The sequence below is a fragment of the Ursus maritimus genome, unplaced genomic scaffold, assembly GCF_017311325.1.
Source record: "Ursus maritimus isolate PB19 unplaced genomic scaffold, ASM1731132v1 scaffold_19, whole genome shotgun sequence".
In the NCBI taxonomy this organism is placed as follows: Eukaryota; Metazoa; Chordata; class Mammalia; order Carnivora; family Ursidae; genus Ursus; species Ursus maritimus.
The window spans coordinates 27,488,179-27,515,251 of NW_024424341.1; the positions used below are offsets into that span (position 1 = coordinate 27,488,179).

General features: G+C 39.3%; 1 protein-coding gene across 1 annotated transcript in view; it reads left to right on the plus strand.

Moving 5' to 3' along the window:
* Positions 1-27,073, plus strand: part of HYDIN (HYDIN axonemal central pair apparatus protein) — a 394,665-nt gene that overhangs the window by 182,618 nt on the left and 184,974 nt on the right. The window contains exons 17-19 of the mRNA XM_008702363.2: positions 1,660-1,795; positions 4,397-4,561; positions 6,251-6,403. Coding sequence (XP_008700585.2) covers positions 1,660-1,795; positions 4,397-4,561; positions 6,251-6,403 — 454 coding nt within the window. The remainder of the gene's footprint in view (positions 1-1,659; positions 1,796-4,396; positions 4,562-6,250; positions 6,404-27,073) is intronic.

Here is a 27,073-nt window from a genome sequence, read left to right on the forward strand (position 1 = left end):
GTGGGCTCTGGGGCCAGGTGAAGATCCTGGCTCTGCCATTTGTCAATTGTGTCTCCTTGACCAAGTTACTGTCTTTCTGAGGGTGAAGCATGACACCGATGATGACAGTGATCTAAGTAAATAAATAAAATCATTGGCCACAGTTTTGCCAAAGCAAACAGGTGTCCAGGGCTGGGACTTCAGGGGGTATGTATGAAAATGCCATCATCTACATGAAATTACTTAGTAAAACCTTGATAACACATCCATCGCTAGAGTTTAGGTCTCATGAATTGTGGAAGATGTATCGTAAAGGACTTGAAGGTCAAGGCCTTGCCATGGTCTACTTACTGTTCCTTCCAAAGACCTAACTAATTATTTTGTTTGTTTAAAAACAGCCAAAACTTTCATCTGGTCCTTTCTATACCCAGGTTTCCATTTTTGCCTAGTCTTGCATTTCTTTTCTTTTCTGGGTGGGTTTAATCTGATATTTAACCCCTCTCAGCCCCCTGTCCCAGCAGGTATCAATAGGAAATCCTGAATTTAAAAAAAAGTGGGGAAAGGGTCTTAAGCAGCTATGAGTTTCATGCCACGTCTACTCTGTGACCCGCGTCAAATACTGTAAGTCCTATCAGCGTCAGTATTTCAGGTAGTAAAGGAGTAGCTTTATGAAAGTCGTCAGGTCAACTGGCAACTCCATTCCAGCTAAAAATGAACACCCATCCCATGCTAAACCTCAAACTTTGGGTTAACAAGACACTCTTTCATGTCATGATTTTTGGTGTAATCTGTAGGAACTGCTTGAAGACCCTCAACAAAAGAATTGCTTTTAGAACTTGCAGAGAGCAGGCAGTGCCAGCTTGCTGTGCCCTCTACCACAGGTTAATCAGCTCTCACTGAGTGAGCTCTTGCTCGGTGCTGTGGGCACTGTGCTATGCTATCCGTTCACACTGCCTCCTATATTTCCCACAACACTCTAAGAAGAGTTCATTACGCTAATGTCAGTCCCCACAATTACCTCCGTTTTACCTCTGAGCAAAATGGGACTCTGGGAGGGAAAGCAACTTGCTCAAGCTGGTACTTGTTAGGGTCAGTATCTGAGCCTGGCGCCGAACCAGATGCTGGTGCTCCTCACCGTGGCACTGTATTGTCACCGCTGTCTGTGCCAGTTCCGGCTCGAGCAGCTGAGCCTACAGATCCAAGACAGCTGTTCTGCATGGGAATTAGAATTATTACCATAATTTAGATGGTACGAACTGTAGCGAGTCCCTGGGGGACTCTGACTGGTCCAAAGTGTCACAGCTAGTTAGGACCCCATGCTGGCGGCATTGGCCCTATTTGACTTGGAAACTGATCCACTACCCTAAGGATCTTGCACTGTGGGCGCGCCTTGGCAAAACAAGGCCAAATATGGAAAACAATGGGAATGTTAGTCATTACCCATGGAAGGCTGCTGTTTAAGGAGTCTTGCTTCTAGCCCTTTTTTGATTAAAAAGTGGTGAGTGGGGGCTAAGGGATAGGGATTACAGGAGAGAAGATTTGAAAATGATTAATGTAGTCGTTTAGAGAAAAACTTTGTGACAGTGACAAATGGTGTTTAACTTGGGACTCTGCCTTCTCCATATGTAAACAAGCTCTCTAGCCTTTTGAATTCTTTAATGGGCTCCTTTCTTTGAGCAGGTGTATTGTACCTTCCCTCCGCATGGCTAACCCCGAGGTAGACTTCGGGCGCTGCTTCCTGAAGTACCCCTATGAGAAAACGGTCCAGCTTGTCAATCATGATGACCTCCCAGGATGCTATGCAGTCTTGCCTCAGGTGACTTACGTTATCCTTTTCCAGTGTTGATTTCTCTTCAGTTGGATTTTCTTGGTGAGAAAGAGAAACCCTTCTAAAGAGCCATATTCCTGAACACGTGACCTTCTGTAATTCTGATTTTTAACCCTGGGGTAATCTGGGCATGGGGTCATAAAGCTGCAGCTGGATTGCTACCTGCGTGATTGAGTGGCTACAGGTGTAAACAGTTATTAATTTCCCAGGGACATTGCCTTTGATAAAGGAAGGAGAGGGTCAATTAAGGCAACATGCAGAAGTTCACCTGCAAATAATTGCCTATGAATTAATCATTCACGGGAAATGAGGCAGAGCTAGGAGTCTTCATTTATGGCCATGCCTGTGACTTGAACAGCATCACTAAGATACAGTAATGCAATATTTATAAATGGACTTGTTGAACTAGAAGGCTAGAGATACTACGAAAAGAAGAAAAAAGAAATTGTCTCCTAATGTTTTATGAAATGGATCTGTCCGCATGCCACTACCCCTAGCTAAGTGGGACACTAAGCAAGTAAACACATATGGATTAAAGATTCAAAGGGATCTGCACAGGTCAAAGTAATGGCAGGTTACTAATGGGATGCAATTTACCAAGCATGCATTTGGATTTAAAACGCTACTGCTCTGCAAGGACAGTACTCTAATAAAAATTCATGCAATAAATAAATAAATAAATAAAACCCAAATCAAATGGAGTTTTTATTTTACTCTAGGTTCAAAATGAGTTCAAAGACCAGTATGGAGGCCGTGGAACCGAGGCAGGTTAGGCTGTATCTGAGGAACACAGTGGTCAGCTAAAGGAAGGAGATAGCACTGGTCAAGGCAGTGCCGGATTTTGTCTTCGGATCTTGGCATCATATTTTTTTAGTGGAAACATGAAAAAAAAAATCATGTGTGGAGTAACCAGAATGGCAATCGACATCATCTGGAAATCCAAGTTCAATGAGAAGCACAGTGTTTAATCAGGAACAGAAAAGACTTAGCTAGGATGAAATAGCCCCTACTCTTCACTTGTTGAAGGGCTATTATGTAAAAGAGGAAATTAGAATTATTCTATGGGCTTCTCTGAGACAAAAGCAGAAGCCAAGGCTTGGGTTGATGGGAGACAACTTTTCCAACTTTTAGGTGATCAACAATGGAACAGGCTAGCCTTGAGTAACATACCATCATCTCAAGAACTCAGAGCAGAGCCTGCCCCTACAGTGATGAGGGAGCGTTTTCTGCACAGCTGGGCTGGGAGAAGGGTGAGGTGCTTGCTTTAAGCATAGAATTAGGGGGGAGCAAAAAAAAATCAGTCATCAGGATAAATCAGATTTTCATGTCACATTTTAAGAAATCAAAATTAATGCAAAATTAAAACAATCAGAATATTAGAGAAAGACAGAATCAGCATTGCTGATCTTCCCTTTGGCTTCAGGCTCCAATAAGTCTGGCAGAGCACTGGCGCATCAGCACACTGAGTTAGCTTAGGCCGTGTTAGGCCAGCCCAGATGCACAAAGACCATGGCGAGGGCGTCTCTGGACAGGTGAAATCTGTATGCTCTGTCTTTCCAGGACCTGAGGTTTCCCAGAAGTACCCAAACTTATTTAGCGATGGGATTTTTAAAGTTGTATTTGTTGCTGTTTTTCATAAAAGCTAGTGGGGCACCTGGGTGGCTCAGTTGGTTGAGTGGCCAGCTCTTGATTTCAGCTCAGGTCATGATCTCAGGGTCCGTGTTGGGCTCCATGTTCAGCGGGAGTCTGCTTGGGATTCTCTGCCCCTTGCTCTGCTTGTGTTCTCTCTCTCTCAAATAAAATAAATCTTTTTTTTTTTTTTAATATAATTGTTACAGAGCGGAGTTTGGAAGAATGTACAGTGGTAAATGCTGTTTAATACTCATTCATTCATTCATTCAACTACCTATTTTGCCATTTAAAAAAACACATGCTGAGTATATGTTTTGGGCCAGGAAATGGGCATATATCAAGGAGAGTCCCTGGTCGTGCCCTAGGAAGTTGACAGTCCATGGAACAGATGGACACATAGATAGTACACACTGTGGACCAGGATTGCAGGATGCCCCCTGGGGACAGAGGAAAAGCCCTGGGTCTAGAGCACAGAGTGGGGTGAGGTGGGGGGTGCACCTGCAGGTGTTCAGGATGGAGGTGCAGGTCAGTCAAAGGGAGGGGGCCTTCTAGGAAGAGTAAAGCAAGTGCAGAGGGCTGGAGGTAGGAAGCAGTATCGTGTGCTCAGGAAATACCGGGAGCCACTGTTGACAGAGCACAAAGGGACCAGGTGGTGGGGGATAAAGCGTGAACACATGGAGGGCCATACCAGGGAATTTGGCCCAGGCACTAATTCGCACTGTGGATAATTTCAGCATCTTGCTGAGTTGTGCACTTTGGACTGGGGCTTTATGCACACCGTGCTTCCCTTTAGCAGAATTGAGGTGCTCATCCCCATTTATTTGCCTGAAAGGTGACACACTCTTAAAGAACCTCCATGGACTCAGGACGACACTCGTTTCAAAATAACCTAATATGCTATTTAATTCACACCCTGCCAGAGGCTTGCTTATCCATCCGGCTTGTCTCTCCCACCAGGTATGTGGAGACACGCCAGCTGTGTTACTCTCCAGTCCCGTGCCCTATGGAGTCATCCCTCCCCACGGCACCGTTCACATACCTCTGGCCTTGGAGACCCAGGTCACTGGGGAATATAGGTCCACAGTTTACATCTCGACCTTTGGGAGCCCGGACCCCCCTATGGTGAGAGCCAGTTTTCAGAATTACAGTTAAAATGGCTGTTCTTCTTGCATACTCCATATTTGCGTATTTTCCGGTTTTACATTTTCACTCTGCAATAGTAAAATACTAGGGCTGTGTTACCTCAGGAAACTATCTTCAGATCCATCTAAAAGTAGTGTTGTTTTTATAGCATTTGTCCTTTTTAATTTTTTATTTATTTTATGTTTTAATTTGTACATTTTTTACGGTTTTTTAATTTTGTTTTATTTTAAAATTTTTTATATTTTAATTCCAGGATAGTTAACATATAGTGTCATGTTAGTTCAGATGCACAATATGGTCATTCAACAAGTCTATATATTACTCAGTGCTCATCAAGATAAGTGTCCTCTTAATCCCCACCACCTATTTTCCCCATCCTGCCACCCCCCTCCCTTCTGGTAGCCATCAGTTTATTCTCTAGAATTAAGAGTCTGTTTTTCGGGTTGTCTCCTTTTTTCTCCCTTTGTTTATTTGTTATGTTTCTTGAATTGCACATTTGAGGGAGATCATATGGTATTTGTCTTTCTTTGACTGACTTATTTCACTTAGCATTATACTCTCTAGATCCATCCATGTCACAAATGGCAAATTGCATTTTTTGTGGCTAATATTTCAGTGTGTGTGTGTGTGTACCACATCTTCTTTATCAATAGTATTTGTTTTTAAACTCCTATCAGGAGTTTCTCACACACACACAGGCAGAGGGGGCTGGCCCTCCTCAGAAACTCTGAGGAGAGAGTACATCTGTAATGTCCTCCTCAGTTGTTTCGGTACAAAGCTGAGTATCACCCACTTGCTGCATGTGGGCTCTGAGAGTGATTTTGGTCACTGCTCACTAGATCTTTTCCTATATTTTGACTGGACTCAGCCCAAATTTACCTACTAAAGCTGTGAGGAGAAGTAGCCTGTCTCCCAGTGTGGGAAGAGGGAGACATGGAAAGCGATCTGCTGCTTGAGTTAAATCAAAGGATGAATCTTGGAGGAAGTTGCCCAACAGGCTATGAATCCCTAGGCATTTGGTTTACTTGGGAGCTGAGTGATGTGGATGTATATTTGTCTGAAGTGATTCTGAATGCTTAGAGAGTAGACTAAACTAGGGTTTTGCTTGTATCTCTTCTGTATAAGATGCCATAGATAAGCCGCTTGACTTAGAAAGCAGCATCACAAAGGCAGGCCAACTCAAAAGGTGCCACCGGTCCAGGCACCCACCCTGCACGGAACAGCCCATGAGAAGGTCACTTGCTGAGCAGGCAACACGTCATGAAAGAAGAAGGCCCCCTTCCTCAGGCAGACACAATGCCTAGATGAAGGCACAGGGCTAGGACGAGCACAACAAGGTGGATTTCAGTCCCCAACCTGCACAGCTGTGTTGTTGTCCCCAACAGGACAGCCCTGTTGTTTCCTTTCAGTGTATGGCTTGGGCTGACCAGGCAAGCCAATCATCCTTTTCAAGGAGGAATTCCATGCTGGATTTGTGGGTCTGACCAGCATAACCATCTGTGTCCCTCTGACCACAGAGTACAGAGAGAAGGAATGACAGTTCTCATAAGCACCCTTTAATGCCCCTGCTCTTTATAAACGGCGTGGCCAGAAGCTTCTGTTTCAAGCGATCTCCAAGGCCAGCCATTTTCAGCTATTCTCCTGTTCTTCCTCTTGCGTGGAACACAGGTATGTCGCATAAAGAGCATTGGAGAAGGCCCAGTTATCTATGTACATCCCACTCAAGTTGACTTTGGCAATATCTACGTCCTAAAGGACTCCTTGAGGATTCTCAACCTATCTAACCAGTCCTTCATCCCTGCATTATTTCGGGCACGCATGGTGAGTAGATGGCGGGACCATTATGGGATGAAAATACAGCTTTGCCTATACCTTATGGACAGTGGTCCTGTTTTTACAAAATGCCTTTGAAAATGATCACCAGAAGTAGAGGTTTGACCTCATTAAACTCTGCATTCTCACCCCCAGTTCCTCTTTGTTATAATCCTTTTGTTGACTAAGAAACACAATAAGCATATAGTTTGGTAAACAAGCAGATATATTTAGTATAATTTCAGGAGGATGCTTCAAAGATCTTCTTTACTGAACTATATCTAAGCACCCCCTCCCCACCTCCAGAAAACACCTTGTAAATGTCTCTGTAACTGAAAATGCCTCTTTATGTTTAATTTGAACCCTTTTGGCCACAAATATGTTAGTATGTTTATTTTAATCCTCTCTTCCTTTTAGCAATATTTTAACGTAGTTTATAAGGATGTATGAAATACAGCAAGATAATATTCGCCAAAAGTCAAAATTAAAGAAAACAGCAAAACAAGGATTAATACAAAAACAGACATGTAATAGTTTTAGTAATGAGTCTGTCTTATGTCTATGTATTTTATAATGATATTTAGATCTGCTAGTCTTCTATAAGCTGATCTTTTAAGAGATAATACAAAAATTTTTGCAGAATTCAGAAATTTCTCATCCAGCAACCGAAAATATTTTTGATTCTAGAAAAAGTTTTCTAAATTTAAACATAAAATTTTAAATAGTGTAGCCCTCCACCTATCCCCAAATTATTGATATTTGAATGAACGCTAACATTTGGTTTCAGTATTTGTCAGATATTTCTGAAAAATCAATTATTAATATTCTAAAAGTCACCATTAGAAAGAACAGGATCATAGTTCTCTGCTGACTTGTGGTGGCTTCTCAGAGTCATTGGTCCCTATTAGCATTTCATTTATCACTACTATTATTCCTTTTTATTATCATTTGTCATTAGTCCTTACAAAGGCAGCTGTTTTCTGTACGGTCACTGCTCTTTGTAGCATGAGGTTTGGATACAACCTCACCCTTGTCCGGGTGCCTTGTGGATCTTGTGTGGGGAATAATGTCTAATAATGTTTAAAGAAAAATCCTACAGAACAGATGCCTTGGCTAGTCTTTATCCAATGAGTTAGTTGATGTGTTTGGTGGAAAGCAAGGGGTTTTGCCTAGGAAGTGCTGCTTACGGTCCAGCTGTGCGTGTGCAGAGTTCACAGTGGGGGAAGCGGAGAGGTAGCCGAGTTGTCAAGGACGCTGAGAGGTGGCCCGGGAGGTCCGAACAGATTACAGAGGAGCAGATGGGCAGAAACCACCAGAACGCTTGTACCAGTGTAGCACCTGCCACCTGGTTAAATTCTCAGGGAGCTCCAGGTTTCACTTTTTGATACATGTTAAAAACCAAAAACACACCAAGGATCTAATCGGTTTTTACTAAGATAGTTTATATTTTGAATGACCCAGCTGGTTGTTAAAATGGGACTTTTTCTTTTCCACAATGTTTTCATGATTCCATCTTTTGATTCTTTAGTATCCTCTCAAATAAGCAAGCTCTGATTCCAAGCAGCCAAACGTGTGATGTAAGTGATCTGTCATAGACTGTGTTTTTCCCCTCACATCCTCTCTTGGAAAACTGGTGTTTGTTGCGCCAGTTGTCCTCCCAGCATAAAAGTAGTTTCAACTGTAATTCTCTTTTCATATTTCAGCTGATTTTTGATGGATATCCTAGTAAAGAAATACTAATGTGTTAATATTATAGGAATTGAATGACACTAATTGGGAAATTAACCACAGTGGGAAGAAATAGAAATACCATTTACTAAATTTTGAAATTGATGTACAGCAGTGAACCTGAACATTCATTCTCACAGAAATTACCAGGCACTAGGAAAAAGTTTCAAATAATAGTTGTTTTTTCCCCTAACTAAGCCTGGAGCTCAGTACCCAGGTTAGCAGTGGTCAAATATTTGGTGCATTTCATTTCTCACTCAGAGATAAGCAGGGCAAGGGCACACTCTTCGCTTCTTCTATGATGACTAAGGATTCAGGTCTGCAAGTTCTCTCTTCCTGCTGGATGCCCTGACAGGCGGGCTCATCCTCTCTCCTCTTTTAGCTGTCGGGAAATGTCAGCCCTCCCCCAATGCTGCTCCCATTGTCAGCCGCTAGCCACGCTCAGCCTTATGCGTGGTCCGCGCATCACAGCAACCACTGCGATTAGATTCTCCCTTGCTTGGCAAGAGACGTGTTTGTCATCAGCTGGAAGGGCAGGAGATAGGAAGCTGGAAGCCCACCTTCACCATGCTGTTGGGAAAATAAATTACACTCGGAGCGATTTTGAATTTCTCAGAAATAAATGCTGTATTAAAAAAATGATTGAAAACCCTGAAACTTCTTAGTATGATATGGAGTGAAGAAACAGTGAAGATTATATTTTTTCTGTTTTAGTAAATCTTAACTTGTCCTGAGTGCTTTATTGATTAGTAAAAGCAGAGTGTTCTGTGACCTAGAGCAGTAGGTTCTCCTTTGCTTTGGAATGTCTGAAATACCAGCCTCAGCTAAGGGTTCCCTGTGGCTGGTTTATTTGGATTTAAGATGAAGGACTCAAAGCAACAGAGTAAGTCACTTCCGGTTTGGAGGGTTAAAAATATCAGAATGCGAGAGCAGAGCAGAGAAGGGCCGTTTTGGCAAGAGTGTGTGGGCTCTGCCTTACACACAGCGCTCCTAACTTCTCATTGGGTGACAGAAGAAATGAGGCAAGAATACGGTAGTCCTCTGGACCCTAGGACCTCAGCATCGGGCTGGGAGATACATACCTTCTTTGCATGGGTGCCCCTCGCTAGGCAGAGAAAGTGCATTGCCCAGCATTTGTTTAGAAACATCTGGAGTCTATTCAACCTAGGGGAACCATTAGCCCGAGAACTTGCATCCAGATGTTTGTGACATCTTGGGATTTGGCTGGCACTGAAGCATCTTGCAGGGGCCTTCTGCCTCTGCGATCTGTGGGGGAGGCCGTTATAGTTAGACCTTTAGGATCCAGGATCCAGGAATTGAGAATTCTGATGCCTCATTGAAGCTTGGCTCCTTTTAAACATATATTTTCTTGGTCACTTGCCAGAGCCATACACAGTGATAACAGCATCCAGGGAATCATTGTGCTTTCACATCTTCAGGCCCTAAGCCACTGGGTCCTTGTTTAAGTAGGAGCACCCTTTCTATATTTACTTGTTTGTCGGCTTGTCTCCTTCAGATGATGAGTGTCTCTGATTCGAATTCCCAGCACCTAGCAACAGGATTGGAATTATGATGACAATATGATGGCATTAATTAGTTCTATTCACCACTCTATGTGCAGTATTTCACTTACCGTAACCTGTGAGAGAAATACTGTTATAATGCTGATTTGAATGAGGTAGAAACAGAGGTACAGACAGGTTTGATAAAGTGCCATAACCTCTGAGTGGCAAAGCCTGGTTCCCAGCCCTGGTGGTCTGACTTCAGACCCTTGCTCTTTTCCACTGTACTGCCTAACTTTGCCTAATCAGCAGTTATCCAGATGAACATGAAAATGGGGAAGGGATTCTGGTTTTTTGTTTACAAAAGACCCTTACAGGTAGACACACCTAGAAGAGCAGATTTTTCTAAAAAGTTGGGGGAAGAAATCAGGGAGTGTTTCTGAAGTAGACAAAAGGCCCAGATAGATAACTCGGCTTTGTTCAGAGATGTGTTAAAATGTATATATGCAAATCGTCTCCATTAGGTCATTTTCAACCAACCATAATCCCTTCAGTTGTATATCTGAAATAAAGACACAGAATCTATTTCCCCATTTAACTAATTGATCTTCTATAATGGAGTATGACAAAACATTCAGTTCACATATGTAAATGTGTGTAGAAATTCTTCACTGCTAGTGCTCTTAAAAGAGGTTTAAATACAAAGTTATGACCTATTTTGACAAAGTAAATAGACAAGCCCACAAGGAGATTAGAAGGTATTTCACATCCAGTGAAACTGTTGTTGCTAGACCCTCTGTGTTTTAGGAGATGACGAAATTGTAGCCATTCTGGAGATCTCAGTTTTTTTTTTTAGGAGAGAGTGAGTTTGTGCACAGGCATGCATGTGTGTATGTGCATGTGAGAGGGTGGGGGCAGCAGGAAAGGGAGAGAGAATCTTAAGTAGGCTCCACACCCAGTGCAGAGCCTGCCACGGGTAGGTCTCACAACCCTGATATTATGACCTGAGCCGAAGTCAAGAGTCGGAAGCTTAACCAACTGAGCCACCCAGGTGCCCCTAGAGATCTCATTTTTAATTTGTAGTAACAACTGGTTTGTTGAGATCTGTAGCTATACCTTATACACTACACCATCCTTGCATAACTGAAGCTCCCACTAGATCTAGAACTTCGTTTTCTCTTTGGGGTGCTTCCTGTATCAGGGAATTGGCACTAGAGAGATTTCTAACGGACAAACTAATCTCCAAGGCCTTTTGATAGATGGTTCTTAAGATATCACACCCCGTGATGTGTGTGTGAAGAGAAGATAGAATGAGCTGTTTCTCAGTTTTCAGTGGGTAAATTAGCTCTGCTATGGGAATGAACCACTGCATCTATGGAAGGAAACAAGTAAGAAAAAAGGTATATGGAAAAAGGAAAAGAAATGGGCATGAATTCAAGACCAAATGCAGTTGTTATACCTCTCTCTATATAGTTTTTTGTTTCTTACAGATTTTGCACAATAGCAGCTTCATTTACTAAGGCATACATTTACAATATAGTACTTGGGTTTTAGCTCCAAGCTCAACCCTTCTATTGACTATGATTTATGCCATAGCTTTCTGTGTCCTCAAACATACCCCCTCCCTTAAGGTTTGCAGTGTCCCCATTGAGCAGATCAGATAACTGAGGTTCTCTTGGTTGAGAGAACTGCCCACAGTTACACGTGAAAGAGTGGCAGCCACTCTGCTATAACTCAGATTTTCTGAATTTTAGTCTAATCCTTTTTTGTTTTACCACAGAAATATTTGATTCTAGAGGTCAGGAACTGTGTATATCTAACATTTTTTATTTTTTAATAATAATATTTTTTATTATGTTAGTCACCATACAGTACATCCCCAGTTTTTGATATAAAGTTCCATGATTCATTACTTGCGTATAACACCCAGTGCACCATGCAATACATGCCCTTCTTAATACCCATCACCAGCCTATCCCATTCCCCCCGCCGAAGCCTTCAGTTTGTTTCCCAGAGTCCATAGTCTCTCATGGTTCATTCCCCCTTCTGATTACCCCCTCTTCTTCTTCCCTTTCTTCTCCTACCGATCTTCCTACTTCTTATGTTCCATAAATGAGTGAAACCATATGATAATTGTCTTTCTCTGCTTGACTTATTTCACTTAGCATTATCTCCTCCAGTCCCGTCCATGTTGCAGCAAATGTTGTGAAATCATTCTTTTTGATGGCTGAGTAATATTCCATTGTATATATGGACCACATCTTCTTAATCCAGTCATCTGTTGAAGGGCATCTCGACTCCTTCCACGATTTAGCTATTGTGGACAATGCTGCTATGAACATTGGGGTGCATATAGCCCTTCTCTTCACTACGGCTGTATCTCTGGGGTAAATACCCAGTAGTGCAATTGCCACATCATAGGGTAGCTCAATTTTTAACTTTTTAAAGGACTTCCACACTGTTTTCCAAAGTGGCTGTACCAACTTGCATTCCCACCAACAATGTAGGAGGGATCCCCTTTCTCCACATCCTCTCCAACATTTGTTGTTTCCTGCCTTGTCCATTTTTGCCGTTCTAACTGCCGAAAGGTGTTATCTCAGTGTGGTTTTGATTTGAATTTCCCTGATGGCTAATGATTTTGAACATTTTTTTCCTGTGTCTGTTAGCCATTTGTATGTCTTCATTGGAAAAGTGTCTGTTCATATCTTCTGCCCGTTTTTTGATTTGTTTATTTGTTTCTTGTGTATTGAGTTAGAGAAGTTCTTTATAGATCTTGGATACCAGTCTTTTATCTGTAGGGTCGTTTGCGAATATCTTCTCCCATTCCGTGGGCAGCCTCTTAGTTTTTTTGACTGTTTCCTTAGCTGGATAAAAAGCAGAAGCTTTTTATCTTGATGAAGTCCCACAAGTTCAACATTTTTTAATACAGAAAAATTTAAGAGTGATGCTTAACACTAGAAGCTTTCCCACATTTACCTCAGATCCTCTGCTTTAAAGAAATCATGTAGTAATGTTAAAGTTGGAGTCCCATTGATTTTCCTTGTCAGTGTCATTTTATTCTTTTTTTCAGAAGCAACTGTATCATGATTTTGATGTGTATACAAGCCGTGCTTTTTATATTACAGGTATATATGTATTTGTAAATACTATATAGTGCCGTTTGGTTGCTTTTTAAATGTATATAAATTATATCACTGCATGTAACATCTTGTGACTCATTTTTTTAGACTCAAGATTATGTTTTCAATATCTATTCTTATTAATACTATAAATTTATTTAATTCATTTTAGCTGCTGTTTGTATTCCATTTACCAATAATGTGTTTATCTCTTTGCCCATTAGTTGACAGTTGAGTTATCATAATAATACTTTAGTGAACAGATACAGGTCTCCTTGTGTGCATATGCAAGATACATATACTTTTTGGGTATTGTATAGAAAGGGTATATGCCTAGCAGTGGAATTGTTGGGTCTTAGGAGAAGTGTATTTTCAAGTTCATTAGATATTGCCAAATTACTCTGTAAGGTGATTATGTCAATGTGCCCTTTCAAGATGGTCCGAGACATCTATTTCTTCAACAGGCTAAAATTTATTATGGTCAAGTTCTTGGTAGTCTGAAAGTAGAATACAATTTAATTTGTATTTCCCTTATTACTGTTGAGATTGACAATTTTTTCATTTGGTCTCCTCTTCTGTCAATTATCCATTGTCAGTGACCTACTTGTAGATGTTCTTTATACATTGTGGATACTAACACTTTGTTTATAATGGGGTTTTGGATTTTCTAAAGATGTTTTTAATTTAATGTCAACTTTATGAATATTTCCTTCCTTGTGTCTGTTTTTTATTTGTACTTTAAGAAATATATCCCTGCTTTTCCGTTTATTTATTTTTTTTTAAATGATTTTTTATTATATTATGTTAGTCACCATACAGTACATCCCCGGTTTCCGATGTAAGGCTCGATGATTCATTAGTTGTGTATAACACCCAGTGCACCATGCAATACGTGCCCTCCTTACTACCCATCACCGGTCTATCCCATTCCCCCACCCCCCTCCCCTCTGAAGTCCTCAGTTTGTTTCTCATAGTCCATAGTCTCTCATGTTTCATTCCCCCTTCTGATTACCCCCCCTTTCTTTATCCCTTTCTTCCCCTACCGATCATCCTAGTTCTTATGTTCCATAGATGAGAGAAATCATATGATAGTTGTCTTTCTCTGCTTGACTTATTTCACTTAGCATTATCTCCTCCAGTGCCGTCCATGTTGTAGCAAATGTTGAGAACTCGTTCTTTCTGATAGCTGAGTAATATTCCATTGTATATATGGACCACAACTTCTTAATCCAGTCATCTGTTGAAGGGCATCTCGGCTCCTTCCACAATTTAGCTATTGTGGACATTGCTGCTATGAACATTGGGGTGCATATGGCCCTTCTCTTCACTACGTCTGTATCTTTGGGGTAAATACCCAGTAGTGCAATGGCTGGATCATAGGGTAGCTCAATTTTTAACTTTTTAAGGGACCTCCACACTGTTTTCCAGAGTGGCTGTACCAACTTGCATTCCCACCAACAATGTAGGAGGGATCCCCTTTCTCCACATCCTCTCCAACAATTGTTGTTTCTTGCCTTGTCTATTTTTGCCATTCTAACTGGCGTAAGGTGGTATCTCAGTGTGGTTTTGATTTGAATTTCCTTGATGGCTAATGATTTTGAACATTTTTTCATGTGTCTGTTAGCCATTTGTATGTCTTCATTGGAAAAGTGTCTGTTCATATCTTCTGCCCATTTTTTGATTTGTTTATTTGTTTCTCGTGTATTGAGTTTGAGAAGTTCTTTGTAGATCTTGGATACCAGTCCTTTATCTGTAGTGTCATTTGCAAATATATTCTCCCATTCCGTGGGCTGCCTCTTAGTTTTTCTGACTGTTTCCTTGGCTGTGCAGAAACTTTTAATCTTGATGAAGTCCCATAAATTCATTTTATCTTTTGTTTCTCTTGCCTTTGGGGATGTGTCATGAAAAAGGTTGCTTTGGCCGATGTCGTAGAGGTTGCTGCCTATGTTCTCCTCTAGAATTTTGATGGATTCCTGTCTCACATCGAGGTCTTTCATCCATTTGGAGTTTATTTTTGTGTATGGTGTGAGAGAGTGGTCAAGTTTCATTCTTTTGCATGTAGCTGTCCAATTTTCCCAGCACCATTTATTGAAGAGACTGTCTTTTTCCCACCGGATGTTTTTTCCTGCTTTATCAAATATTAGTTGCCCAAAGAGCCGAGGGTCCATTTCTGGGCTCTCTATTCTGTTCCATTGGTCTATGTGTCTGTTTTTGTGCCAGTACCATGCTGTCTTTGTGATCACAGCTTTGTAGTACAGCTCGAAATCCGGCATTGTGATGCCCCCAGCTTTGTTTTTCCTTTTCAACAGTTCCTTGGAGATTCGGGGCCTTTTCTGTTTCCATACAAATTTAAGGACTATTTGTTCCAGTTCTTTGAAAAATGTCCTCGGTATTTTGATCGGGATAGCATTGAAAGTGTAGATTGCTCTGGGTAGCATGGACATTTTAACTATGTTAATTCTTCCAATCCATGAGCATGGAATATCTTTCCATCTTTTTATGTCTTCCTCAATGTCTTTCAAGAGTGATTTATAGTTTCTAGAATATAGGTCCTTTACGTCTCTGGTTAAGTTAATTCCAAGGTAACGTATGGTTTTTGGTGCTATTGTAAATGGGATGGATTCCCTAATTTCTCTTTCTTCGGTCTCGTTATTCGTGTATAGAAATGCAACTGATTTCTGAGCATTGATTTTGTATCCCGCCACGTTACTGAATTGCTCTATAACTTCTAATAGTTTGGGAGTGGCTTCTTTTGGGTTTTCCATATAGAGTATCATGTCATCTGCAAAGAGAGACATTTTGACTTCTTCTTTGCCAATTTGAATACCTTTGATCCCTTTTTGTCGTCTGATTGCTGTTGCAAGGACTTCTAGTACTATGTTGAATAATAGTGGCGAGAGTGGGCATCCTTGTCGAGTTCCTGATCTTAAGGGAAAGGCTTCCAGCTTTTCCCCATTGAGAATAATATTTGCAGTAGGCTTTTCATAGATGGCTTTTATGAGATTGAGAAATGTACCTTCTATTCCTACACTCTGAAGGGTTTTAATCAGGAAAGGATGCTGTATTTTGTCAAATGCTTTTTCGGCATCGATTGAGAGGATCATATGGTTCCTGAGTCTTTTCTTGTTGATATGATGTATCACGCTGATTGATTTGCGAATATTGAACCACGCTTGCATCCCAGGTATGAATCCCACTTGATCGTGATGGATAATCCTTTTAATGTACTGTTGGATTCTATTAGCAAGTATCTTGTTGAGGATTTTGGCGTCCATATTCATTAGGGAAATCGGTCTGTAATTCTCCTTTTTGAGGGGGTCTTTGCCTGGTTTGGGGATCAAGGTAATATTGGCCTCATAGAATGAGTTTGGTAGCTTTCCTTCTGTTTCTATTTTTTGAAATAGCTTTAGGAGAATAGGTATTATTTCTTCTTTGAATGTTTGGTAGAATTCCCCAGGAAAACCGTCCGGGCCTGGAGTTTTGTTATTTGGAAGGTTGTTTATCACTGACTCAATTTCTTCATAATTAATTGGCCTGTTTAAGGAATCAATTTCTTCCGGTTTCAATCTTGGTAGTTTATAGGTTTCCAGGAAGGATTCCATCTCTTCCAGATTGCTTAGTTTATTGGCATATAGCTGTTGATAAAAATTTCTAATAATCCTTCCAATTTCAATGGTGTTCGTCGTGACCTCTCCTTTTTCATTCATAATTTTAATAATCTGGGTCCTTTCTCTTTTCTTTTGGATAAGTCTTGCCAGTGGTCTGTCAATTTTATTGATTCTCTCAAAGAACCAGCTTCTAGTCCTGTTGATCTGCTCTACTGTACTTCTGGTTTCTGCTTGATTGATTTCAGCTCTAATTTTGGTCAACTGCTTCCTCGTGCGTGGATTAGGCCTGTCCCTCTGTTGCTGTTCCAGCTTCTTGAGGTGAGAATATAAAAACTGCATTTTAGATTTTTCTATTCTTTTGAGTGAGGCTTGGATGGCTATGTATTTCCCCCTTAGGACTGCCTTTGCAGTATCCCATAGGTTTTGGACTGTTGTATTTTCATTCTCATTGGTCTCCATAAATTGTTTAATTTGATTTTTGATTTCCTGGTTTATCGAGTCATTCCTGAGCAGGATGGTTCTTAGTCTCCAAGTGTTTGAGTTTCTTCCAAATTTTTCCTTGTGGTTGAGTTCCAATTTCAGAGCGTTGTGGTCTGAGAATATGCAGGGGATAATTTCAATCTTTTGGTATCGGTTGAGACCTGTTTTGTGTCCCAGAACATGGTCTATTCTTGAGAATGTTCCATGGGCATTAGAATAGAATGAGTATTCTTTGGTTCTGGGGTGTAGTGTTCTATATATATCTATGAGGTCCAACTCGTCGAGTATGGCATTCAAAGCCTTTGATTCTTTGCTTAGTTTTTGCCAGGGTGTTCTGTCTATTTCTGAGAGTGGAGTGTTGAGGTCCCCTACTATTAATGTATTTTTATTTATATGTCTCTTTATTCTGGTTAAGAGTTGGCTTGTGTATCTTGCTGCTCCCCTGTTGGGGGCATATATATTTATAATTGTCATATCCACTTGTTGAATACTTCCCTTAAGAATAATATAGTGCCCTTCTGCATCTCTAACTATAGTCTGTAGTTTAAAATCCAATTTATCTGATATGAGAATTGCTACCCCAGCTTTCTTTTGAGGTCCATTTGCGTGAAAGATGGTACTCCATCCCCTTACTCTCAGTCTGAATGCATCTTTGGGTTCGAAATGAGTCTCTTGTAGACAGCAAATGGATGGGTCATTTCTTTTTATCCAATCTGCAACCCTGTGGCGTTTTATGGGATGGTTCAAACCATTTACATTAAGACTGATTACTGAGAGATATGATTTTAATGTTGCCATGTTGCCAGTAAAGTCTTTGTTTGTATTGGCTGTGACTTTCTGTTCTGTATCACTCTTGGGGCCTTTTTACTTTTATAGAACCCCCCGTAATATCTCCTGTAGGGCTGGTTTCGTGGTTACAAAATTGGTTAGTGACTGGCGATTCTGAAATGTCTTTATTTCTCCATCAATTCTGAATGACAGCCTTGCTGGATAAAGGATCCTTGGCTGCATGTTTTTCTCTGAAAGAGCTTTAAATATGCTCCCCCAACCCTTTCTCTCATTCCAGGTCTGTGTAGACAGGTCTGACGTAATTCTGATGCTTTTGCCTTGGTACGTGAGAAATTTCTTTGCCCTGGCCGCTTTCAATACTGTATCCTTGCATCTAATATTTGCGAATTGCACTATGACGTGACGTGGCGTAGGTTTGTCGTGGTTGAGCTTGGGAGGGGTCCTCTCTGCCTCTTGGACACGAATGTTTGTTTCCCTTGCTAGATTAGGGAAGTTTTCAGCTACAATTTGTTCAAATATCTCTTCTAGACCTCTGTTTTTCTCCACCCCCTCGGGGATGCCGATGATTCTAACATTGGATCGTTTCATTGAGTCAGTAATCTCCCGTAACCTACATTCGTGGGCGTGGATTTTTTTAAGACCATCTTCTATTTTCATTTTTTCCTCTATTAACCCATCCTCCAATTCACTAACCCGTTCCTCTGCTTCTGCGACCCTGGCCGTCAGAGCCTCTAGTTTTGCCTGCATTTGGCTCATAGAATTTTTAATTTCTGTCAGATTCGCTCTCATTTCTGTCCTTAGGGATTCTATATTCTCAGTAACCTTTTCGTTAATAGTTTTTTCAATTCTACTCATCATTTTGACCATCGTTACTCTGAATTCCATTTCTGATAATTTGGTTACTCCCCGCTTCGTACCTTAATACTCAGCGCTGGAGATGTTCATTTGTAGAGATCCAGATGCGTCTTCCTGCGTCTCAGGCTGGTTCCGTGGTTGTTTAGGCTGGTCTGGTACCTATCCAGCTCGACTCGGAGGACCGGCTGAAAACGGTGTCTCCTACTCCTCCGCCATCTTAACTCCTCCCTGCTTTTCCGTTTAAATAGCTTTATATAGCTATCATATTATTTAGATTTTTGCATCTGTTTGTTTGTGATTTTTTGCATTGCATTTTTCTGGTTTCGGTATCAAGAATATCATATTCTTGTAATATGAGTTAGCTTTTCCTCTTTTGAATTTTTGAAAAGATGTTTATATAATCTACATAAAGTAGGATCCATTCCTTGATGATAAAGCCATTTAGTCATAGGAACTTCATGTGTTTATTGAGGGTGGAAGGTATACAAGAAGTAATGAAATTTTAACTAATGATTCATTTTCTATAATGATTATTTAAATTTTTCTAGAAATTTTTCATTTCATCTAAATGCAAATGTATTGGCATAAAATTATTCCAAATAGTTTCATATGATTTTAAAATGTTTATACACTAATTTCTGCTCTTAGTTTTACCACCTCTTCCAATGTTCTTTATAGTTATTTTGTTCTTTTTCAAGAAACCTTAATTGGAATGTTCACCAATATTTTAACTCTTAGTTTAATCATGACTTTAAAGCTTGTAAATATTCTCTTTATGCAGCATTTCAACTCCATAACAATAATTTTTATTTGTAATACTTTTTTATTATAAATATTTGGTAAACTTTACTGTGATTTTCTTTTTAATATGTGAGTTATATACGGGCATATATTTTTAATTCTTTACATTTCCCCTTTTTGTAGAATTTTAATAGGTAACTTTTAACTATGATGAAGTTGGAACACATGGTTTGCATGACACATAATTTTTGAATTTGTGTTTTGGGAGACATAGTTATGGTTGGTTTTTATAAATATTTCACATGACCTTAAAAAAGAGTATAGACTCTCTAATGATTGAGTATGAAAGACTACTATCTGTCGGTCTGTCTCTGCATTTGTATTAGATCAAGCTTACTGATGATATTGTTTAAATCTTTTACAGCCTTACTGATTATTTGTATGATATAATAGTTTCTGATAGAATTTTTTCAAAATCTTCCACTTTTTCATTTCTCTTTGTAATTATGTCAATTTTTTCCCCATATATTTCAAAGCTATGTTAATAGATGCATAGAAGTTTATGATTTTTATTTCTCCTTGGTATGTTATTCCTTTTTTATAAGATACTCTGCATTTTAATCCCTAAATATGCTTTCTGACTTAAATTCTGTTTTGCCTGATAGTAATATTGCTACATCAGCTTTCTTTTAATTAGCATTTGCCTGGTATATCTTTTCATTCCTTTATTTTCAGATTTGTGTGTGTGTTTGTTTTGTGAGTCAACTTAAAATCTCTTTTAAATAGCCTATGACTGGATTTTTAAAAATCTAATTATAGACTCTGTCTTTTCTTTTTTTAAGATTTTTTATTTATTTATTTGTCAGAGAGAGAGCACAAGCAGGGGGAGTGGCAGGCAGAGCAGGCAGAGGGAGAAGCAGGGAGCAAGGAGCTGAGCAAGGAGCCCAATGAGGACTTGATCCCAGGACCCTGGGATCATGACCTGAGCCGAAGGCAGACGCTTAACCGACTGAGCCACCAGGCGTCGTGATAGACTCTGTCTTTTAATTGACAAGTATATTAGTTTCCTATTGCTGCTGTAACAAATTTATTATCTTATAGTTCTGGAGGACATTAGTCTAAAATGTGTCTATAAGGCTATGTACTCTTTGAGACTCTGGAGAAGAATCTAATTCCTTGCCTTTTATAGTTTCTGGAGGCCACCTGCATTCCTTGGCTAGTGGCCCCTTCCTCCATCTTCAAAGCCATACCATCTTCTCTACTCCCTGACTTTTGCTTCCATCCTTATATCTCTGACTTTGACCCTCTTGCCTCTTTCATATACCTCTAAGTTCTGTGCTATATAGAGGTCTCATAATTTGTGTATATTTGACTATATCTTGATTTCACCTTCACTCTTGTATGATAATTAGCTAAGTATGAAATTCTATATAACAGGAATTTTTCCTTTGAAGATTGATCTCTGGCATCAATCATTGCTGATAAAATTCCATTGTTAGTCATATTATTACTCCTTTATAGATCATTTCTTTTTCTCACAAGGTGCTTTTAAGACTGTATTTTTATTCTTGATTTTCATAGGTTTCTGTTTAAATGCATCAGCAGGTTTGACCCTTCTAATACTGGAAAATTTTGCTGTTATCTCCTCAAATGTTTCTTCTTTGCCAGTCCCTCTGTTTCCTACTTTGAGCAAAATACACACACACGCGCGCGCACACACACACACACTCTCTCTCTCCAGTACAATTCTACATGTCTATTTTTATTTCTCATCCACGTCTTTCATCTCTTCATCTCTCTCTGCTGCCTCCTCAGTGGTATGCTCTAGTTTACAGATTCTGCCTTTGGTTTTGGCAAATTTAAAGTTTCTCATCTATTTAATTTTTGGCTATGTATTTCAATTCTAAGATTTATAATTGATTACTAATAGCCACTATTCTTGATTCATATCTGTTTTTGTTTCGTAATTTTTGTTTTATATATATTATACTACCCTGCATCTCTTTGAGGATCTCAGAAACATTTTCTAATCATTTTCATTTAGTTCTATAGATTGCTTGAGAATGAATTCATTGGCTGATTGTTTGCAACTGTCCTTCTCCGCATTTGGAATTTTAAATGATTGATTAATCTGGCATGAGATATATTTTTTTCTCATTCTCAGTAGTCTTGCCTCCCTAACATTTTCTTCATTTGCTTTCACCCTCAACAACTATCACAAGCCCAGAATCAAATGTTGAGCCTTTTTTCCCCCATGGGGATATTGGAAAAGTCACAGATTCATTCATCACACTTGACAGTGGCTTGACATAGGGCCTGTCTACATGACAGTCTGTACTTCACATCCTCCACTGGCACAAGTGTGTGTGTAGACTATTACCTTGGCAACATCACAGCTTTGTTCGGCCTTCTTTCAAATTCAGGGAAGCTCTCTTGGCTGGGAACCCTGGCCCTTAACCCTTACTTCCTGCAAAATTTTTTGGTTTTCATTTTGTCCCTCAAGCTTCCTTTACTGATTTAGGACCTAGAGCCCAGGAGGTCTGTGGCTTCAGGACTCTCTTAGTGTTTCCATTCCACTTCCAGTCCATACAGTGTTAATCTTGTTTTTGAGTATAACTATGCCTGGTTCAAAATCCTTGTTTCAAAATTGTATCTCTTTTTTCTATGTGTTAGAGTGAAGGGTGTGTTTTAAAGCTTGATTTATAGTCAGTCCTCTTAACTAATTTTTATAGTGCTTTATATATTATCAGTGAGTACTTGAAAAAGGGTGGTGAATTGTGTCTTCATTTGGCATAGGGGAGCAGAACTCTTATATCTTTGCCTTAGGTATGAGAAATCTATAAAATAAATTCACAAGAATAGGTAAATAAGAGAATAACATCCTAATTTATCATGGTGGGCATCTTTTCTTTAACACATAAATGTCATAGCCGTTCCGAAATGGATTGTGCTTTTCCTGAGAGCCATTCCAAGGAACTTCTTCAGTGACAACAGGATACCAATGATAATAATATCAAGAGACTTACAGAAGCAAAGGATTGTGCTTGACAGAGAGCTGTGAGCCTCTTACTCTGACTCTCACTTGAGACTTCTTTTACTTTGGCAAAGCTAAATGTGAAACCCAGAAGACAGATTCCAGCAGGTCATATTGATTATAAACCACACTAGAAAAAGGAAAGCTATCGATTGAATGTTAGGTAACATGATGGGTCAGCACCTTCCCTGAATTTAGAATGACAGCTCTACTGATTGAATATGATTAGTTTGAATGTAAGCTAAAGCAAAGTGAAAGGAAGAGGTTTTGTTCCTTTGTCATTAAAGGGCAGTCTAGAAAATAAAAGAAAAAATATATGCGTTTCTTGCATGCTTTGCAAGACTTTCCATCTTCATTCTGCCTGTCCCAGCTCTTAATTGGCTTTAGCAAATTGTTTTTTTCTAATTAATTGTTATTCAGGTTTATAGTTAACACTTGGCACCACAGAGGGAGATTAAGGTAAACTTCCTTTATATTGATCAGATGTGTTTTTTTCCCCAAATCCCACCTTCCCTCCTCCATAAAAATTTATAACTTCTTCTCCATTACCAGCATCATCATCTATTCATCTGTTATGGACTAGACGTTTGTGTCCCTCCAGAATTCATATATTGAAATCATTACCCCCAATATAATGATAGAAGTAGGTGAGGGGTTTGGGAGGTAATTTAGAGTTCTCATGAATGGGATTGGCACTCCCATGAAAGAGACCTGAGAGAGCTCTCACCCTTTCCATCACACGAGGATACAGTAAGAATGATGGCTGTCTGCAACCTGGAGGAGGACTTTCCCCAGAGTCTGACCATGTTGACCTTCTGATCTCAGACTTCCACCCTTCAGAAATAGGAGAAATCAATTTCTATTGTTTATAAACCACCCAGTATATGTTAGAGCAGCCTTAACTAAGATACCAACTTATGTCACTTTTAAGGGATGGCTATCATTGTCATTATCAACTAAAGAATTTATTCTGTGCACTGAGAGCAGACAGTCATATTCAGCAATAAGTCAGTATAAAATGAAATAAATGCTTTTATATAATGAACAAAGACAAGAAGAGATGTGATAAGTGGTACGGTGTAAAGATTTATTAATGGTATGAAATCCCCAACACACATATGTCAAGATTATATGATGTTTTTCAGGGAGAAAATCATACTCTTTCTTAGTCCCATTTCCTCTTCCCTGTCGCAAATGAAAAGACAGAGACTGGAGGGACATATATGACATGGTAGAACTCTTCCTAGGATGGCACTTGCGGTTTTCTTTTTAGTGTCATTTGTGATGAAATTGTTGTATGCAGCATTAAGTTTCATACTTTGGAAGAAAAAATCCTCCTCTGGGATGTTAGGACATTACATTAGAATGTGTCTGAGAGGGAAGGGCAACATTATCTGAGGGCAGCATGGTCATGTGTCATACACAGTTGTCTAACATGTGGTAATCACTCAACAAAGAGCTGTTTAGTATATGAGTGTTGAAGCAGTATTTCATACTATCAAGAGTAAGGATGTTATAGTCAGGCAGATCTGGAATGGAGTCCTAACAACTCTACATGCTCTAACTCTGGGAAGGTTATTTAACCTTTCTAAGACTGGCTCCTTTCCTTCCCTTTAAATGGAACTAATAATGGCATCTAGAAGATTAAACATGATAATATATCTAGATAGTGCCTGGTGAAAAATAAGCATTTGGCATTCAATAAATGCTAGCTTTGATTATTAATGTTGTCAGACAAAAAGATCTAGGTGAAATGACTTGTGGAAAGACTTAAATATTTATGACACCATATCTTAAGATCCTTTATATTATTTTCTTAGATAAGAAAGAGAAATAAATAAGGCACAGAGAGGCCCTAAGGTTTCAAACTAACTGATCCATATAGTACAGAGCTCTATGAAATGGGAGCTCTAATGCTGCCTTTTTTCTCACTTTTTATTTGTCACTCTAAATTTTCGGCAGTAAGGCCTTCTTGTAAATAGAAAATATTTGTGTTAATGAATGCATATATGTTCTTCCACATCAAAGAAAAGAGGTTTATTAGAAAATAGGTTAATATTTAGAAACTTCAATAGTTTTCTGATCTCTATCTCCTTGGAGCTTATTTATTCATTTATTTGTACAGATGCTCCCTGGAACTATCTTCATGCTTTTTGTTTGATCTGACACCTTTCATTGAGTTTTGAGAAGGCAGTGACTTTCAGAAAGAACATTACAGTCATTGTTTACAGATATATCCTAGTAGCCTGAATAGATTGTTGGTACATATTACTTAAGAGTGATGTAAATTACATATACCTGCCTCCCTCTTGCAACCAAACTCAGCTGGCCTTGAAATTCTTACAAACTTTTTCCCCCACAAATGGAGAAATCAAGAGGTAGGACAATTACTTGACCACTAAGAACTTTCAGCAGATCAGTGACCAAGCCCTTCCTATTCAGTCTATTATGCCAAACTACTTCCCTCTAAGAACAAGGAGAAAATCTGGGCAACATATGAAAAATTGTGAGTTTAAGAGTACCAAAGCCAGTGACAATCAAAGCATTTGTGACTGTTTTTCCTACGGAATTCCTGCAGGGGTTGAAAAACTGTAGAGAGCATTCAGAAAACTCACTGGTCTCTGAGGATAAAAATTGAAACCTGGACTGGCTAGAGAGATAAAAATTGGAGAAGATTGGCCTTGGTAAAACTCTGAGACTCTGAGTTAGGACTCTGATAAAGCTACACCCTGGGAACAAAAGTAAATTAGCACAGACCCTCATTTCAAATCCTTTTAATCTCTCCCTGGATAAAGAACATCTAGAATTGCTAGGTCTCCCCACATCTTTCCCAGAAGCAAATACATATTACTCTCACCAAAGGAAGAAAACATTATTCTAAGCTTTAAAATATTTTGTGTATCTACAGTTTTTATATACAAAGTCTAACAGGTAATTTTAAAAAACCAGGCATACAAGGAGATAAGATGGGATGCTGAACAGAAAACTACGATATGCTTAATATGCTCAAGGAACTACAAGGCAAGATTTAAAATTTTGGTAGAGCTATGGAAAGTATAGAAGAGAACAAATGGAACTGAACACCTAAAAGATACAATTGAAATTAGGGACTCAGTAGATGGGTGTAACTGCTTGTTAGATACAGATGAGGAGAGAATTGTGGAAGTGGAAGATGGGTCAGAAGAAACTACCCAAAATGAAAAGGGAGAGAGAATAAAAGGATGAAAAATGTAGAAAAGTTGGTCAAACAAACAAATAAACAAAGAGGGTATGTTTATTGGAGTACCAGAAGGAGAGAAGAGGATGGAGCAGAAGGGATCATGGCTGAGACGTCAAGCCAGCTTCAAAAAGCATTATAAACATAAAGCAAGATAAATATAAGAAAACCACATCTAGGCACATTATAGTAAAACTGCTTAAGACCAGAGAGTAAATATTAAAGGCAGCCAAAGACACAAAAACAGTTTACCTTAAAAGGAATAATAGTAAACTGGCTGCTTACTGCTCAGGCACTGCTGAGAGCAGGATACCATTATGAAAATAAGAGGACTACCAGAAAGTCTTCATCCTGAAAGGCCCCCTTCTACCTCAATCCTCAGCATATGGGCAGCAGATTGGAATATTCTCTGGGCAGTTTCACCAGCCACAAGGAAAGGCAGAAATAAACTGATAGTTGGGCATCTAAAGTATCTGGTTGCCCTTGCCTGAGCATGTAATGGTTTTAGTGCTTCACGAGTACTTAACTAAGCTGCATCAAGAAAGTCTGTAATGCAGAAACAAGAAACCAGAAAACAGAAAGTTGAGAACTTGGAGGAAACAAAGGCAATACAGTGAGAAGAAACTTAAAACAACATGACAATTAGTAATCTCAGGAAAATAAAAGATGACTTTGCATCCATGAATGAGAACAAGGTGATTTTTTTTTTTTTTTAAAAAGGAGCAATGAAAACGTGGTCATAGAAGTTAAAAGTACAATCACAGAAGGTAAAATTTTGATAGAAGAATTGGAAAATAAAATTGAGAAGCTATCAGATTAGAAAATTAGATTATTTTTTCAGCATTTCAAAGATCCAAATAAGTGGTTCCAGAAAGAACAAATTTGAAAACAGAGGTGAGGAGATTATGCAAGAAATAATCCAAGGAATGTATCCAGAACTAACAGAGAGGAATTTTTGGAAAAGGCTCATCAAATATTATTAAAATTAAAATAGGCCCATGTGAAAACACATCATTAAATTCCAGATGGAAAAATATTAGTGCTAAAAAAAAAAATCAGGAACCAGAATGACCTCAAACTTCTAGACGGCAACACTGGGGTGGAAAAAAGACTTTTTGAAGGAAAATAAATCTTAGTCTTGAATTCATCATTCATCCACAAGATTAATTGAGTATGGGTGTAGAATAAAGACATTTCACGCATGCAAGAAATCAAAACATTTGCCCTCCATGAATCCTTTCTTGGGAAGGTAGTGAAGAATGTTCTCCACCAAAGTGAGGAAAACATGAGATATGGGATACAGGGGCTCAGACACAGGAAAGAAGCTCAAGGAATACACAGGATGTGCTGTGTGGCATTCTTAGGATGTCAGTTGTATGGCAGGCCCAGGGAGCAGCCAGTCCAAACAGGAGGTGCAGAACAGATGACTCCAAGAGAGATTTGTCTCTAAGAAAATGGAGCTGATAGAAAATCGGATATTTCTAAAGTATTGAGAGGACATTTACCCCCTTTGAGAGTTTGGGGATGCATCCATGGTAGATACATTAAACAACAAGTAAAGACAAGACAATAATTCCTGGGAAAATAAAAGTTGTACACAAATGGA